This window comes from Notamacropus eugenii, chromosome 4 (genome assembly GCF_028372415.1).
Source record: "Notamacropus eugenii isolate mMacEug1 chromosome 4, mMacEug1.pri_v2, whole genome shotgun sequence".
Taxonomy (NCBI): domain Eukaryota; kingdom Metazoa; phylum Chordata; class Mammalia; order Diprotodontia; family Macropodidae; genus Notamacropus; species Notamacropus eugenii.
In genome coordinates, this window is record NC_092875.1 from 360,396,638 (window position 1) to 360,415,534 (window position 18,897).

Here is an 18,897-nt window from a genome sequence, read left to right on the forward strand (position 1 = left end):
AGGAGAACTTTGTGCACAGCAACGACCACAGTGTGAGAGAGTTCTTGCTGGTAGACTTGGAACTTTGTAATAACACAAGAACTTTAAAAAAATAATAATAATAATTCCCAATGGTTTTCTAAGGCAAAATGCCTTCCACACTTAGAGAAAGAACTATGGAATTCATTTGCAGAATGTAGCAGATCATGTTTGTATATGTGTGTGTGTGTATTATATTTTGATTTGTTATATGATTTCTTCCATTTATTTTAGTTCGTCTACACAGCACGACTAGTAAAAATGTATTCAATAGGAAAGTATATGTAGATTCTATAAAGAATTGTATGGTGTCTTGGGGAGGGAGTAGGGTGCGGGGCTAGGTGGGGAGGTAAAAATCTAAGCTTTTTGGTAGTGATTGTAGAACATTAAATAAAAAAAAAATAGAGGCACCTAGGGCCAGCCCTAGACTCAAAGTATCAGAATTAGCTTTCTTTGTGTTGTCATTTGAGAGGCTGAAAGGTCACTTGTGCACAGAGATTTTCAACAGTTTGCTTAAAATGTTCACAACCAGAGTCACTCCTTGTGTGGTGAGAATTTCCCATTTGAACCCAGTTTACTGAAACTTTATTTCCTGGGTGCTTGCGGTAAAGGCAATGAAGAGAATGTAGTACATTAGTTATTAGCAGTCGTTGATATTTTATTGGTGATGAATTCAAAAGATTAGCCAATGGAGAGCCAGACTCTAGAAACTACATTTTGAGGGGAGATAAATTTGTTATTCTATGCTCTTGATAACCTAGAGCAAGAGACCTACATGCATGCAAGTGACACTTTTGGATGTGTTTCTTTCACAAATTTCTCTTGCTTTTATCTACCTCTGTTTCTCCTTCCCCTCACTGCCTCCATCACACCTTATCCTTTAAAAGGTACTAATCCTTACGTTTAGCTATTGAAACTTTGTACAGCCTGTAGGACCCAACTCAGTTGCCAAAAAATTGGACGAGTAAAGTCTAAAAATTACAGGTCAGTGAGTTTGACCTTAATTCCTCATGAATATGTCATTACCAGAATGATGACTACATATCTAGAAAAAAAGCAGTGAAAATGAGAAGCCAACATGGCTTCAATATAAACTGATCACCCCAGTGTAATTGTATCATGGAAAGGTAGATAGAGTTTAACTAGATTTTTTGTAAAGCATTTGATAAAGTCTCATGCTACTTTTATGGACAAAATGTTGACAGAAAATGTCACAGTTAGATCTGGAAGAGAGATTTAAGAGAAATGTATATAACAACAATTCCAAAGTGGAATGACTATCTTGGGAGGTGGTGGGTTTCTTCCTCATTTGATTTCATTTAGTAGAGGTTGAACAACCTCTTGTTAACTTTTTTTTTTTTTTTGGTCAGGAATGTTGTAGAGACAATTCTTGTACACAATGGACTAGATAGCTGCTCAGACTTCTACTCTGAGAAAAGGAGATTTTTATCATTCTTTGACATGAGTAAGTATTATAGTCTCTATGTAACAGGCAGCAAATCTAAAATGGTAACATACTAAAGGTCACAGCAAACAGTTAAAGCACAAGGCATAATACTATCCTCCTTCCCAATGATAAGTATTAACAAGATTTAGAACACTTTGACCCTCATTCAAGGTCTTATTAGATCTTAAGAGAAAGATTCATAAGAGATTCCTGGAATCTCTGGGATAGTTCTTGCTCCTTGTGTTTAGGCAAGGGGCTCAGAGTGAGCTCTGCTGGGATGAGATAATATAAACTTTTCTTGCATGAAATATCTCTCAGAGAATAGATATGATCGTGGAAACCTTTTTTTCTTATATAGAATGAAGTTTAGCATGCCTTTCCAGACTTATTAGACATTACTCCCTTTTAAACACTATGGTCATGACTAATATTCCATTTCTCATCTCTGTCCCTTTACAGAGGCCATTCCTGATGTTTGGGATGACCTATTTCCTCACCTCTATCTCTTAGAACCACTCATTCCTTCAAAGCTCAGCCCCAGTGCTACCTTTTACATGAGGCCTTTCTAAATTTACCCAGCTGACAGCACTACACCAAAAAAAATCTTCTATTTAATTTGTATATGTTGATATATGTGTGTATAGTTTCCCCCAACAGAATGTAAATTTCTTGAGGTAGGGACTATTATTTAATTTAGTGCATAGCAGAGTGCCTGAAACATTGTAAATCCTTAATAAATGCTTGTTGATTAAGATTCTCCATTTCATTATAGGCCCAAATACTATTTTTCTCTCACACTTATTCATTCTTCAGCGTATCATACAAAGCCTTCAGCAAACTCTCACACATCCTTTGAAGCTCTGCTACTTTGGACATGTCAGTTAAGTTTTCTGTGCTTCAGAAGACTTGACCACTGACTTCTAAACTGTTAAATTTCTCCAATATAGAATTCCATGAAAAGTGGAAAAGAGGGAGGGTGAAATGAGTTTCTAAGCAACAGAGAAAAGAAATAAAGTTAGAATGACTATGTGTGTCTAGGCTAGTAGTTATTGAATAGCTAGAACCATCAGGGCTGCTGCTGTACAGATGTGTGGGAGGAGATAGAATCTGTCTAGTAAAACACAAAGCAATGGTTGTATATTATAGAGAATGATATCATATAGATTTATGTTTCTATGAATGACAGTTCTCAATTAATTGCTGTCTTCTTGATTCTATCTCCACAAAATTACCTTCTGCATTCCCATATCTCAGCCACGTTAGTTCAGGCCCTCATCACTTCTTGCCTAGGTATTTTTCCTGTTGTCTCATTGTTGGTCCCTGCATCCAGGTCCCCTGTTCCCCAGCCCAATTCATTCTTCACACAAATATCAAATTGATATGCCCTAAGCACTGATCTGACCATGTAAGCTCACCAGTTCAAGAAACTCCACTGGCTCCCTACTACCTCTAGGACGAAATACAAACTACTGTTTCATGATCTTGATCCAACCTATATTTCCAAGCTGATTACACATAACTACATCAGCCAAACTGACCTACTCACTGTCTCCCATACATAACATTTCATCTCTGCTTTTGACTTTGCCTGCCATGTCCCTCACCAGTTGTTATTCTCCATTACCATAGAAATCATTTTTCAAAAAATGTATAAATTTTAGATTTACTTATCTGAGATCATGGTGTGTCACCCATAGATTATATGTACCATGAGGTCAGGGACCGTCTCACCTTTGTATGTATATCCCTAAGACCTAGCACATCTCTTGCTACGTAGTCAAAGTTTAATAAATGCCTGATGATTGGTTACTTAGTCAACTGTATCAAGTTTAACATGTTTTTGATCATCACTTCCTTGCTCAAAAATCTTCAATGGCCTGTTTATAGGATAAATATACAAACCAAGAGTAGAACTGTTTTGCATTTGATTTTTGCTTGGTTTGGTCCCTGGTTTTGCTCATTTATCAGAATGTCTTGTTCCCTGTCATTGCTACCGAACTCTGGGAGTCTGCTGTACTTCCTTCTAACTTCCACTTTCCTCTTTCCCTTTTTTCTTCTTTCTTTCTTCTTTCTTATCTTGTCGCTCCTCCCAAGATCCTTTGCTTTTATTCAAATAGGTAGAAATTTTGTAGACACTGCCAATAGTCGTTAAAGTGCTAGATTTGGGAGATGCTTTTTGCTCTAACCTCTAAAATATTAGATTTTAGTATTTCACAGATGTCAGTGTTTATTAAACCATTTCATATGTGAATATGAATAATTATTCCTTGATTTTCAAACTGAGTGACAAAAATGACCCAATTCTTGACTAACCCATGCCCTGTTACTCTATAAAAAGCCAAAACAAGTCAAAAGATTTTTATTAAATGTGTACTATGTGGCATTCTTGGGAAGCACACAGAAAACAAGCTATCTGGATGATTAGGATGTTAATAATACCTAGCATTTAGATAAAATCACATTTCCAAATAAAGTACTTTTTAATCTGCTGTCTCATTTCATCTTTGCAACATCCTTGTTGCTGTGCTCAGTGTAGTTCTTAGGGAGAAGAAAAAAGAAAAACAGGGTAACAATCAACTAATCTAAAACTATTATTCTTCCTTAAATTGTAGCATATTATGGGAAAAATAGAGAAATGATCCTAGACACTGTGGTATAAAGAACTCACATTATGTGAGAAGTGCCACACTACAGACAATCCTTCCTGACCAACTCTGGGCCTTGCAGCGGCAGTGTGGCTCACAGCATCGCAGACTAGGAAGGAACCTCGGAGGTTTTCCAGTCTGGAGGTGTCAAACATGAAGGCCCAAATGCTTTTGAGTGCAGTAGAACTAGAGTAAAATGTAATTGGGAAATATTTTTAAAACAAAAATACATTTAAAAACTAAGCCAATCTAGGGCCTGCAGGGACCTGTGGGTACAGATTAAAGGCCCTTGTATCCATGTGAATTTACTAATACTGATCTAGTCCACAGTTTATGTGCACAGGAATTGCCTTTACAATGTTCCTCAGAAGGGATCATCTATCTCTGCTTAAAGAACTCCAACCTCCAATCATGGAAATTCATTATTTACTCTGCTTTTTTGTTATTCAATTGTTTTCAATCATTTCTGAATCTTTATGACCCCATTTTGGATTTCTTTGGCAAAGATCCTGGAGTGATCTGGCATTTCCATCTCCAGCTCATTTTATAGATGAGGAAACTGAGGCAAACAGGGTTAAGTCACTTGCCCTGGGTCACACAGCAAGTAAGTGTCTGAGGTCAGATCTGAACTTGGGAAGATGAGTATTCTTGACTCCAGGCCTAGCACTGAACTACTTAGCTGCCCCCAAGTGATCTCTCCCTCCTTAAATTTCTCAAAACCTTTTGCCAGTACTCCTCCTTTGTCATATTCTTCCTTGAATCATATCTACTTGTATACGTATCTTCTCTCTATCTCCACCTTCAGAATGAAAGCTCCTTAAGAACAGGTTCTGTATCTATATATCTTTACATTCTAAGTGCTAATTTAGAACAGTATCTCATATGTAGTAGGTGCTTTAAAATTTTTTCTGTATGCACTTGGTATATACATATATATATATATATATATATATATGCAAATATGGTGATTTTCTAGTATGAAGAAATATGCTTTCTCTTTGGGAGAGTTAAATATGTACGGACCCTAAAAGCTGATCTTATGCTGGCCCATTCTCCATTATCCTTTTGAAATAAAAGACTAGGTTTTTGATAAAGCAGATCCAGACTTGAGGTTCCAAGAGGTCTTTTTACCATATTCTCATCTTATTACATAGAAGTAGAGGTCTGCCAGGAAGCTCAGTGATTGACCCAAGTCGCACATATAAGTTGATGGCAGTTTTCTAGCCTTACTGTCAGTGCAAGTGTTTTAATCCTTATTACATGGAAACATGCATTCTTCCATTTGGCTGGGAGAGTATAATTATTCCTGTCAGTTTTCTCCATATTTTTTTCTGAGTTCCTTCATCATTCAGACAAGTCTTAGGTAACTACTCACACTGTAAATTCTCGTATAAAGTTTTATGAGAAACTCTTTCAAGGCCAGCTAGTCCATGTTTAATGCCTGGAACTTCATCTACCATTCTACCCTACGACCCAGCTTTGGAAAACAGGAATTCTTTGGCAGGGGAAGGAAGGGAAAGCCTAAAGAGAATTCTTTCATTCTAAATATATATTTCTACAATAGAGACTTAGACAAATGAGATGAATTTCCACCATCTAAATAACAATAAAGCCATTCCTCCTGCAGGACTGCAGTATGTTCTGGGACGTTTCTTCCTGTTTTCTTAAGTCATGCTAATGCATGATTTTTAACGTGGCTTAGAAGGAGAGCAGAAATTAGTGAAGGGTCTGTAGTTGGAGAACTTGGGTCTAAATCCTACTTCTGATGCTTTGTTCCTTTGTATATGTCATTTAACAAACCCTGCCTTTAGTCTCTTCATCTGCAAAATGGGGCTTAGGTGGCTTCTGGGGCCTCTTCTGTCCTGTGAAATAAAGTATATATCTTGCAGGAAGTGACTAAAGGAAGCTAAAAGCTGAACTAAGAAGGCTGATTAACTATATGGAAAGCTGAATGGAATCACTTAATATCCTTAGTCAATAGAAAATGGTTTATTCATGCTCCAAATGTAGGGTTGAGTGTACAGAATAAATAAATGTTACTAAGATGCAGAGTCGCACTAAAATTCCAGAAGTGTCTGTAGTCATTAGGCTTTCCATTGCTGTCCAAAAGACTTTTATTTGTTCTGAACCATTTTTATGACTGCCACTGAAGTGATACTTAAAGGACTCTGAGTCTGGAAGCTTTCCGAGGAAATAGTAGTTGCACGATAGTAAAAATCTGTCCCTTTTCCATTATTGGACTCTGGTCAATCTTGATGGATGAGCCCATATAAAATAATGTTAGTGGTTTACGGCAAAGTGCTTATTTTGCAATTTCCATAAAAGTGTCACTAAAAAGGATATCTATAGATATACATACATGTATATGTATGTATATGTGCATACACACATGTATGTGTATGCAAACAATTCACAAATCCATAGAAGCTGAATGTCCTCCTCAAGGCCACCACCAAACATGGTGTTTCGATCAACTAAGATGCTTTCATCTTTGTTAGAGACATGCATTTATCATTACATGCTCATTATTGGCACCTTCTTACCTGAGCGATTGTTAGGAGACATGCGCACAGGAGAGATGGAGGGTGTTCGTGATGAAGAATACGGTCTTTGCCGATCTCTTTCTATTGTTGAAGATGAGGCTACAAAGTGATACTGTGACCATCCATCCTAGGGGAAAAACAGAGCGCTTGCTGAGTTCCTGTTAAGTCAGAAGGCAGTTTCCATGACTGCTTACCTTATACCATTCTGCATTTACAAAAAAGAAAAAAAAATCACTTTATAAGAGATTACTGAGTTTGCTGAATGATATATTGGTTTCCCTTTTTAATATGAGAAGGGAAATGAACCTTTTCCTCTTCTATAGACAGAAAACCCTATAAAGAATATTGTCTTTTAATGTTGGATTTTGGTTTAAGAGTTTGAACAAGAAGTTGATTTGCAAACATGCTATGGTCACATGCTTTTATTTAAATAGAATTCCTGTGCTCATGAATTCAGATGACTCCTAGACTTACCTTCCTTCCTTCAGGGATATCATAAAATAAAACCTTGGACACATGAGAAACCAACACTTCCCTCTCTTATGTTGTCGCCTTGGAATTTCCCTAGTTTTCCTGTCTTGCCTCTGCTCAGCCTTTCTGAGAAGTTATAGTGTCTTGTTCTAAGGATCGGCCTATTAACCTGGCAGTCAACACACCTCCTAGTACCTATTCTTCATTCATTTCCCTTGCTTTTCTCTGCTTCCATTTCTCACCTTGATTCTCTCAATCTATCTTTCTCCATTAAAATCTCCATCAACTGTAAGACTGTTTTATTCTCCAAGAAAATACCAGTTGATGTCTTCATGGTCATATCTTAAGTTGACCTGAGTTTGAAAGGTATGTTCATTAATGTAGCCCAAGAACTATATTTTACTTCTCCTTTTACATTCAGGGAGGTCATATATGGAAAAACATTTTGCAAACTGTAAAGTACTAGTAAATATAAATGATCATTTTACTTATTCTGGGCGCCCTTTTTCTTGATCAGTGTCTTGTAGGACTGCTGTGACATTCTTGACAATTTAAGGTACTGCTAACTTATGAATATGTACCTGTAGAATTAAGACTAAGTAATATAGCATCCACTGCATAGGATTAGATTCATTTAACTGTCGAACACTGAAACTTCAAGTACTAGCTCCATTGGAGGAGATTCTTTTCCTAATCAGAAGAAATGCTTGCATTAAGTAGAGTTTATCAAAATCCTTTTCACCTGAATGTTAAATTGATATATTTCTTTGAAATATGTCATATCACTTGTAACCTCTTAGTTGGCCTATTAAAAAGTTGAAAGCTTTTTTCCTCTTTGTAACTTTTGAGAGGAACTTGATCAGATTATACATCTACCTGGTCCTGTACTCCTCCCCAGCCTAGGATGGGAAAATGATATCTTCTTCTGATGTGATTGTTAGGGTAATGATTAGAAATATGTACAAGGAAGGCTTTCTACCCTATGATAACAACCACCTCCTAAGGTTACTGAATGTGTATCATTTTTAGGCTAATTATGAGAAACTGTCCCATAATAGTACTACTACCACATCCTGACAGCCACTTATGTCTAAGGCCACTGAAGTTATTAAATATGTGTCAAATGTCAGCTGCCCCCAAAATCAATTATGAGCTAAAAAAGACTATATGTCAATTTGTTTGTAACTTTGGCTAATCAGGGCTCCCAAGGACAGATCATAAAGAAAAGCTTTATTGATAATTTAGGTCAGAAATAAAGACTTTTAATTTTTATGGAAGAACAATTTAACTTCAACTTTCCCTTTGCTGAAGAACTTTGCTAGTGAAGATCAATTACTACTTGTCCTCCACAGATGTAGGAACCAAATAAATGTGAATATTCATCACAGACTTGGGAGGAATATGAGACAGTTTTATTACAGTAATATATTGTTACCTTAGGACATAGGCTCTCTTCTACACTGATCTACATTTGATTGCATTATGCGTTGGATTCTGCATACGGTCATACATTTAGAGAGCTTCTTCTCCTAACTATGAGAATAAAGAAATGGTCAATGTTGAGAATGACAGACACAATTTACTATTGGTGAAGCTATGAATGGTTTCAACTATTGAGCATGTCAGGAATTGTGCAAGAAAAGTTACAAAGTTGTCCTTTAACCCAGTGATGCCAATACTTGACATATACTCCATGGAAATCATGGACAGCATATATCAAATGATTCTTAGTATTGCTTCTTGTGGTAGCCAAGAACTAGATATAAAGTGGGTGCCATCAATTGGTGAATGCCTGAAAAAACTATAATGCAAGAATATGATAGAGCATGCAACAATAAAAGTACTTAGTACAGTGTTTGGTACATAGTAGGGACTACATAAGAGTTTATTTCCTTCCTGTTGATTAAAAATGATGAATTCTCACAAACACTAGAAGAATTGAACTGATGCAATATAAAATAAACATGACTAAATGACCACTATACACAATAGCTACAGCAACATAAATGAAAACATTACTGAAAAGACGAATACGAGTAACTAGCAACAAAACGATGGTTCTGGAGAACAGAAAGTTAAATATACTTTGTTCCTCATAGTGAAGAGACAGCATACTACTAGGGTAGAAGATTGAATACATTCTCAAAAGAAGTCACTGAATGGGGTGTTTCTGGCTAAAATATTTTTCCTTGTTATAAGGGAGGGTATAACCTTGAGGGGGAGATTCCCCTCTCCATCTCACCCATTACTATGTCAAAATGTTACGTCAAAAAGCATAAACTTTATTTTGAAAAAATTGAGGGATGAATGGAATATTGTGCACCTCTGTACATTCTAAGTCCTTCTTTTAAACCATGGACATTATTATATTCCTCTTATGAGTCTTCAAAATTCCAAATAAGGGGGCAGATAGGTGATGCCATGGATAGAGCCACAGTCCTGGAGTCAGGAAGACCTGAGTTCAAATCCAGCCTCAGACGTTTACTAGTTGTGTGAACCTGAGCAAGTCATGTAACCCTAATTCTCTACCCCTCCATCTCCTTCAAAAAATTTCAAATGAATTTCAATCCCTTTTCATATACTTAAAATTCCAAACATGATTCTTTCCCTCTGTGTAAACCCGCATGTTTATAAAGAAAAATTGCTCTTTCCCATTCTGGCCCTCTTTATATAAAACTTGCCCATCTAGATTGAAATGTATTTTTAAAAAAACCATTTGCATAGCAGGGCAAAGTTTAATTAGAAATAAGGTTGGTGGAGCAGTAGTGCCTATCCTTCAAGTCTGTATGTGACTAAAGACCATGAAGTTAGAGCAGAGGGGTCCTTTGAAATCATCTAGGGTAAGCTCTCTTTTTGCAGATGAGGCAACTATGACCTAGACAGTTTAAAGAGCTTGTCCACGGTCATACAAGGAGGGGAGGTTTTCTGATTTCCAAAAGTAGCACATCTCATACTCTCCTGAAAACTATTCCTTAAATTTTTCCCTCCATCAGTCTTATGTTCCTCAGCTTTCAAGACACTTGCTTATGTATAAAAATTTACATGTTGCACTTGAGGTGGAATCTTTTTGATTAACTTGGATATTTCTTAAAAACGTGCTAATGAGTCATGTAACTCAAAAGCATTAATTTTAAAAATTCACATTTTAGTATCGATATATTTGAAAATCTCATTCATTGGTTTTAATGATCAGAAACTTAAGAATTCTGTGTTAAAATTACTGAATCCCAGATATAATGAAAACAAAGTTGTTCAGTATTTTTAAATCCAAACTATTCTGTGTACCAGTAAAGGAGCTAAGTTCTCTACCCCATATAGCTTTTCCTACATATAAACTCATGGAAAATGGGGGTAGAAGTGGGGATGGGAAGTTTCCAGTTTCAAAGTGTATGAGATATAGGAGGAAAGAACATTTATTTTAAGTTTATATAATTTTTTTTTAATCTAAGGAATTTTGGCAGGGCAGGCTTTGTTGACTAGTTGAAATTTGCTCTAATAAACTCTATGGAATAGAATTTGGAAAATTTGGAAAAATCTAATGACTCTGATTCTAGATAGAATTTTTTTTAAAGGTCATATGTTTCTGTTCTTGGGTATTTCCAAGGAATATGATTTGACTTAATTGATCAACTACCAAGTATTTGTTAACTACTTACTCTGAATTAAGCACTGTGCTAGGTGCTGGGGATACAAATACAAAAACAAATTAAATAATCCCTATTCTTAAGAAGCTTATATTATGATATGCTTGACCTGACAATGAAGATGCTGTCACTGACGAAACTCCAAATTGAACCGAATGGGTGTTTGTCAATTTGCTAGCTGTTCATTTGGAAATAAATACCATAAGACATAACTGGGGGTACCTAATATACTTGAGAAACTCTACCATAAGCAAGACCCCTAATTTCTATTCTTATGAATAAATGGTAATGTTCTACAATTGCCTAGTAAGGATGTCAAGGTCCAATGCAAATGAAGTGGCTAACATTCTACAGTATTCTAAGATTGATAGAGTGATCCCAGTACACATATACACACACATACACACACACAGAATTATATAAGTATATATACACATACATGTATAACATACAATATGTATGCACACATTTCGCTGAAAGAGAAAAGTCTCTGTCTTGTACTAATCATAAATTATTTGTTCAGTTGTCTGAATTCCACAGAATTTTGTTTAGAAATTAGACTATGATCCCATTGTGGGGCTGGTGTGTATGTGGTATTTCTTTTTATATGTTGGTAAGCTGAAATATGCATGATGCAGAAAAGCAGAATTTGTTCACAACTTTCAATGTATTGGGAAAGATTTCTTAGTTATTTGTTTATTGGATGTTTTTTATTTCTGAAAAATTTTCAACTCCCCACAGGCCATGATTTTTGCTTGGTGCCTTATTATTTTTACTGTGGTTATCTATAGTTCCCCTTCATAACATCTAATCTATCTATCCCTACAGTTTGTAGGGGTTAGATAAGAAAACTCAGTGAAGAAAGCCAATAAAGGACAGCAGTAGTAACCAGGGAAGGCAGATAATCCTTAATATTGATGATAAGAAAATCTGCTCTCAGTCCTATCATTCACCTCCAGTAGGAGAATGACCTAGAAGTTATGCCCTTCAGCTCAAGACCCAGTCAAGCTGTCAAAAATGTGATATGATATCAGTTCCTCAAATTGGTTTTTTATTTTTAACATATTAAACTTGAAACTGAAGGCTGTTAAATTGTTTCAAGCATACAAAGATGGAAATCCAGAAAGAATAGGCGTTCAAAGCAATTGAACTCTAAATTGCCACCAGAAATAATCTGATTTCCTTCTGACTTACCCTCTTAGTATTTCCCCACTATAGTTTGAGTTTCTATGTAACAATTTTTGTTAGGCACATGCTAACTCAGCCATCCTTGGCAATATTATAAGTTATCAGCCTATACCTGTTAGCTATTTGAAATGAGGGTACGGAAGGGAGGAAACAGAAAAATTTGCCTTTCTACAAGCTGGTTTTAATCAACTAGTCTCAGGAAGATGTGCTGTGGATGAGTTCACTTACCTTGGTGGTATACTTTGCAGGGATGGACACATTTGAGAAATTCCAAAAGAATGTGTAGGAGAGAAAAGGTATTAAGCTGCCTACCAAACTGAAGGTCTACAGAGTTGTACTGATCTAATTGTTGTATGCCTGTGAAACCTAGACAATTTACCACTGCCATGCTAGAAAACTGAATTGCTTCCATTTGGATTGTCTTGGGAAGATTCTGAAGATCACCCGGCAGGATAAAGTACCAGGCACTGCCAAGCATTCAAACTCTACTGCAGAGAGTACAACTTTGATGGGTTGTCCATGTTGTTTGAATGCCAAATGCACATTTGCCTAAAAGATTATTTTACAGAGAACTCACACGAAGCAAGTACTCACATAGAGAGTGATATAAGAAGGACACTCTCAAGTTCTCTCTGAAGAACTTTGGTATTGATTGTGAGACCTGGGAGACGCTGGCACAGGATCATCCAGCATGGCATGCCCCCACAAAAAAGGCACTGAGCAAAGCAGAATTGCAGTAGTTCAAAAGAAATGTGAGATGTGCAACTTTATAGACCTCTCCATTCCCAATGTTTGTATAGACTATTGTGCCAGACCTGTGGTAGAGCCTTCTAAACTCATACTGGTAAGATACGCCACAGCTGGACATACTGTACACTGATCCAAACATTGTATGTCATTTTGGTCCTTTTTTGGTGCCTACCATGACTCATGGGACTGTAATGAGGAAGAAGTTTTCTGTTGGTTAAAAGGACCAAATTTGCTTGCCTCAAAATTGGATTGCTCCCTTAAAAGAGATGCTGACCTTCTGTACTAATGTCTAACATTTAAATGCAGAAAATGTGGTGTTGTATTCAATCCATAAGGGGAAGAACTGAGCATAACTGGGAGCTCTAGCACCTAATCTGACTAGAATGGAAATGACAGAAACAGCTTTAACACAGCCTTTTGAGATTCCCTCCTCTTGACCAGGTAAGCTTCCTTGGGAAATCTATCTTTCTCTACCTGAGGGATACACAGGCAGTGGCTTCTCAGCTCTTCTCTGTGACTGTCTTTTCTCTTTGGTGGTCTCTGAATGTGTTTCTTGGCTGCGCTCTCTCTTTTACATCTCATCTTGTAAATTCCTTGAGAGGAGAGGAGGGATTATCTTTTGACTCTTTTGGTAATCCCAGTGCTTAGCACAGTGCTTGACACATAGGAGCTTAATAAGTGTTTACTGATATGGTTAAAGGCTCTTTTAACTGCTTTTCCCTTTTTGTGCTCTACCTGGAATATAAGAGTGGAGGGTTTGGGGCTCTGTTCTCTCTGTCTTGCCTCTCCCAGAGACCAGAGCATTACTTTTCTTCACTAAGATTATTCTGGTTGGCAGGTAGTTGTGCAAACAATACGTTTTTTTCTTTCTCTGTAAGGACCTGGATAGTCCACATGACCTAATATTAAAGTAGGATCCACTGCATCCAGGAATGGTAATCCACTGTCATCTTCCTTTAAGAAGTAATTTAATGTTTCGTATTTTAGGATTCCTAAGGATTCTGATTTCATCATACAGAATTCATTTTGATGTATTTTTATGTTTAGATAGGGTTAGGAATTTCCCTTGATGGTTGATGTATTTGAGAGTTCCCTATTAAATATCTTTCCTATATCCTTAAGAAAACCTGTATTTTTCTAGTGAGTTTCAGCTATCAAGCACTCTATTAACCATTTCTGAAAAAAGATAGTGACTAAGACACTGAATACATGCTAGAGGCCCTTATGTTTGTTAGGGAGATCTGAGTAGGCACTGGTCCAGACTTGGAGACTGGCTATGATGCTGAGCTATTGGAAAAAGTCCTGCAAACTAGAGAATGTTAAGCTCAACCTATGCATGTTCCATGGAACCTTGGGATAATGAAGGCCTAAAATACATACCCTGAGGATCACTGGATAGAGCAAGGTGTTTCCAGTGTGAACAATTCTTGACATTTCATAATTATGGCCCACAAAGAATCACAGGTCCTGACCAGCATCCACTAGGAGTTTCCACTGGATGCTCCATGGACTTACTCTAGAATAATCTAGAAATGCAGGATCTATTGGATAGATATAGATGCCTGCATGGGAAAATACTGAAGACCGGGAACCATAGGGGGAAAGAGTTTTGCTGGTGGAGAGGAATCTTGTTGATTCATACTCACCATCACCCAAATAGCTTCTTGGGGGTGGTGGTGGTGGTGGTATTGATGGAGGTTCTTGGGTGCCCCAATTCCAAGATCATATTTCTCCCTAGCCTCAAAACTCTATCCCTGACAGTTTCTCCCCAGCCCAAGAACACTGTGCCTAGCAATTACTCATGAGTGGGCCCTAGCAAAACACTTATCTCTCTCCCTAGTACAGTAACAATTATTGAACCACAACATAAGTATGCGTAAGAATTCCACAGGATTATCCATACCAACTCCCCACCTGATTATGTACATCTTGGACTCCTTATTAGGCATACCTTGGGCTTTAGACATATGTATATTCCCTACATATATCTTGTCAAACAAGACATTAATGGGAGACAGACTGGGCACTCTTCAGTCAACCCTAACCACTAGTTGACTTAGTGATATAGCAATCCTAAAAACCATACCTCCCTGTGGTACCTCCCTCCCTTGGGCTTTTCTCAGTGAACTCTGGGTAAAATGCCTGTGCAGTAGATACAAAAGGTGCATGTTCCTCTAAGAACTGACCACTCCTTAACCACTCCCTAATCCCACAACACGTTACCTAGTTAGCATATTTGGCACATGTTTTACTATGGTTTATCCTATATAAACTTTAATTACACTCCTTTAAGGTCACAGGTTCCTTAAGAACTTTTACCTGCTGAAAAGTGTAAAAATAAATTTTTGCTACCTTGACTTAAAGAATGCTTGAGTCTATGAACTCATTCCAGATGATCCTGTCCAGTACTCTGGTCCTTGAGGGTTCCCTGAACACCCCTCAGGGGTCCCTGAACAAACCACATCAGTATCTGACTGAATCAGGGGTTATACGTATAAGCTCTTCAAAACAAACCAAAAACCCCCAAAAACCTAGCAGCTAGAGACTGTCCTTAATGAGAAAGACAGAATGATACAGTGGAAGAAGTATGTGATTTGAAGTCAGAGAGGACCTAGGTTTGGGTACCTTGCTTTCCTTTCTGGACATCAGTTTTTTCATCTGCAAGATGAGGGTAGATAGCATTCTTACCTGTCTTTTATTTGTTTGTTTTTGCAAGTATGTTAAAGACCACTTTGGCAGTGTGGTGGATCATTTCTCAAGATAATGTTTTTGTAAATGTATAAAAATACATAGGATTACACAGGAACTCAAATGTATTTAAGAGTTTTCAAAATATTTTTTGAAAACAAGTTCATGGACCCAGGTTAAGAATCCCTGAACTGGATGATCTCTATCTATCTCTAATATTGTGATTCCAGAAAGTTTGAGTGGAAAAAATGTTTACTGTTGAAGAATGCTGTGGGTTTCAAGAGACAGAAATTATTAGAGAGAGCATCCTAGGAAGAGAAAACAACTTGTACAAAAGAATGAATGTGGGAGATGGAAGCTTGTACATGAGATAGGTAGGTCAGTATAGCTGTAGCATGGAGTATGTAAAGAAGAGTAAAATGTAAAAAGCCTAGAAACAGATTGGAACTGATCAAGAGTTTTAAATGTCAGAGGGGAATTTGTATTTTTTTCCTACAAGTGAGGGTGTGTCACTGGAACTTTTTCAGCAAGGCAATGACAAGGTCAGCTTTGTGCTTCAGGAATATAAATTAGGTAGTTCTGGGGAAGATGGATCCAAGAGGTATGATAGCACCAGCATCTCTCAATTTCTTTCCTTCCTTCTGCAACAAGGGGAGGCTTTTCCTTAAAAGAAGACAAGGTTGCCCCTAGAAATGATTGACCTCAGCTGGACTGTGAAATAGAAGAGAGCTATAAGATGATAGCTTGGGAATGGTGAGGTCCAGTGAAAGTTTTTATGTATGAGGGTGATCTGAATATGTTTGGAAACAGAACTGAAGGAGACAGTGGATAAGAAGTTAATAATTAGGGAAATTCCTCTGATGACCAAACTGGTAAGTTTCTAGAGGAGACAGGAGGGTACGACATTAAGGGCACAAGTAGAAAGACTGAAGTCAGCCTTGGCAAGAAAGGGTCCCTTCTTTCTCTGAAACTGAAGCAAAGGAGGAAGGAGTGGGGGATGATTTTGAGGTAACTGAAATATACAGTTGATGAGGAGAAAGATCTTGTAAGTTGATGGTCTCAGTTTTTTTTTTTTTTCCAGTGACATAAGGCCAGGTTCTCTCCTGAAAAGGATGGGATAAGGGACAAAGACAGAAGGGAAGTTTTGTAACTACCACTGTTGAAAGTGCAACAGAGACAAAGGGAAGAGAGTAAATGAACTGGAATAGAACTACAATTACCCTGCTGAGATCATATAAAATAAATTAGTCACGGATTCAGTCAGTGCAATTAGATTATTTCTTCTATTAGTGTTCAGCAGTATAGGAATGGGAGCAGAGAAGGTAGATGTTTAGAGTAACGCAGGGCTGGAGTTTGGAGAGGGATGAGTGGCCTCAGTGTTGAACAAGATGACAGTAGATTCAAGATTTTGAAATGAGGGAAGTGAGACCAGTACAGGGGGGATGACCTCTGGGGAAAACCAGAGTGATGGCAAGTTGTGGTTAGAAGGGTGAGGTTTAGGGAGATAAGGAAGGTTATAATCAGAGAGAAAGATTTCCAAGTTTGCAATTGTACATGTGAAACATATGTAATGGTTGTGTACGTGTGCGCACACACATGTGCTCACATGCATTTGTGAGTGTGTTGGGTGAAATGAAGGTTCATCAGATTCAGAAGCATTAAGGTCATTCATGAATTGGGAAACATAAACTGAGTGATGTGTTTCTTGTAATTTCTTGTTCCAGGTGACTGAGCTCCTTGTGCCACTATTCAAGGTGAAGACACAATGAAACTCCATCCTTCTCTTCCAGCCTTATTTCATGTTTCTCCCCTTCGTGTAGTCTAAAGCCCAAACTCCCTCTCCCCCTCATTTTTCTTTTCTTACTTATTTCTACATGTCTGGAATGGTCTTTCCCTCATCAGTCTGCTTAAGTTCCTCTACTGTATGGGCCTAATTCTGGTACCCCTTCCTCCAGGCAGGTTTTCTTATCCTCAGATTAAACTATCTTTCCACACATTTGTCATAGCACCTCATTAGGACTTCTGCTTTGGACTTATCACATTTTGTCTTGTATCATAACTATTTGGAAAGTCATAAGATCACAGGATTTAGAGCAGAAGGGCTTGGTTACCTGCCTTACCTCCTTCTCTGCAAGACTCTCCCTGGGGACAGGATTCATATAACTTTCATCTTGGAATATTCAGAATTTAGCACAATTCTTTGTACATAGCACTTAACAAATGTTGAATTGAAAAGTCACCCCTTTAAATAATCATCTTCCACTCTTGACATGATTATATGGTATTTCGAGTCACAGTATTTGAGTCAGAAAAGGATCTTCATTCAGCCAAACTTCATTTTACACATGATGAAACTGAGGATCAGAGAAGTTAAGGGATTCGTCCAAGGCAAACAAACCCAGAACGTTTTTAGTTTAAAACATTTTTGTTTTCTTTTTCTTTTAGTTGCCGTTTAACTACAACATAGCTACAACTAAAAAGAAAACAATATGATGTGTCTGCTGTTTTAAACAAGGCTGTACTGGTAAATGATTAAAACCTAATTCTCTGAAAACACATGAAAAAGCTCTAATTTGCATTATTAACCTTTTCTCTATGACTTTCCTAAGTCTAGACAGACTACCAAATCAAGCCCTAATTTCTAGCATTTACTGAATTCTAAGGTCCTTGAATACATCTAAATAGTCCGTGTTTCAACAACAAATCTATGTTGAGTCCTCAGCAGGTATAAGGAACAAGATGATTTGCACGATCTCAATCTGTGTTTAGCTGTGTCATTGTCACTTTGGAATTGGAAGAGCTTACAACAAATACAGTCAATTTTCCCAGACAAACGATTCCTGAGAAATCCAAACAAACAGGGACTGGATGTAAAAGTATATTTCATCTCTCATTAGATCTGCTCCAGTTTCTTTTAACACAGGCAAACTTAGTAGATGGGTTTATACTAATTAATGGCTGTGCTATCTTGTTTCTCAGTGGATGAACTCTGTAACTTATTAAATGACTGGGAACATTAGCTAGTATCCAGTAACATTGCTTCAGTTGCTACCAGTAGACAAGGAAATATATCCTTTCAATCTATCTGATAGTTAATATCCATAGCCAGGATGTTCAATTAAAAAAAATAAACAAACCATGAATTGTATTTGTTTACATTTCTATTTTCAAATCTATCTTACATAAAAAAGTTTTTGTCTTGACCACAGACCCTTAGTTAGTGAAAATGGTTGGCCTTTAAAAATTATATTTCAAAAGTTTTATATTTCATATTAGTAATTTAGGGCTAGAAAATGTTTTCATAGAATGAGAGGATATGAAGGAGTTGTGATCTGTGTTTTTGGAGGGAGTAACTATACTTATGAAATAGTAGGTTCCTCAAAGTTAACACCCATGGTCCAGGCCAGGGCATTAATTTACTAATTAAGCTCATGAACAGAAATCTAGCTGTAAATTCAATGAATGAATGAATGAATTTGCCAATTGCTTTCTTTCCTATAGAT

The 18,897-nt window shown here is 37.2% G+C and overlaps 1 protein-coding gene and 1 long non-coding RNA gene across 6 annotated transcripts in view; one reads left to right on the forward strand and one right to left on the reverse strand.

Annotated features, from left to right (window-relative positions):
• LOC140501620 (uncharacterized) overlaps positions 1-17,950 on the forward strand; it is a 104,517-nt gene extending 86,567 nt beyond the window's left edge. Inside the window, exons 3-4 of one of the 2 annotated variants that reach the window (XR_011966268.1) lie at positions 13,013-13,147; positions 17,840-17,950. This is a non-coding gene — a long non-coding RNA (uncharacterized lncRNA). Of the gene's footprint in view, positions 1-13,012; positions 13,148-17,839 lie in introns of those variants that run through there. The other variant, XR_011966269.1, reaches the window with a different exon arrangement.
• The window catches only part of CTNND2 (catenin delta 2), a 1,167,955-nt gene that overhangs the window by 19,142 nt on the left and 1,129,916 nt on the right, over positions 1-18,897 (reverse strand). For all 4 annotated transcript variants that reach the window (XM_072605431.1, XM_072605432.1, XM_072605429.1 and 1 more), the window contains one exon: positions 6,654-6,780. In XM_072605431.1, coding sequence (XP_072461532.1) covers positions 6,654-6,780 — 127 coding nt within the window. The remainder of the gene's footprint in view (positions 1-6,653; positions 6,781-18,897) is intronic.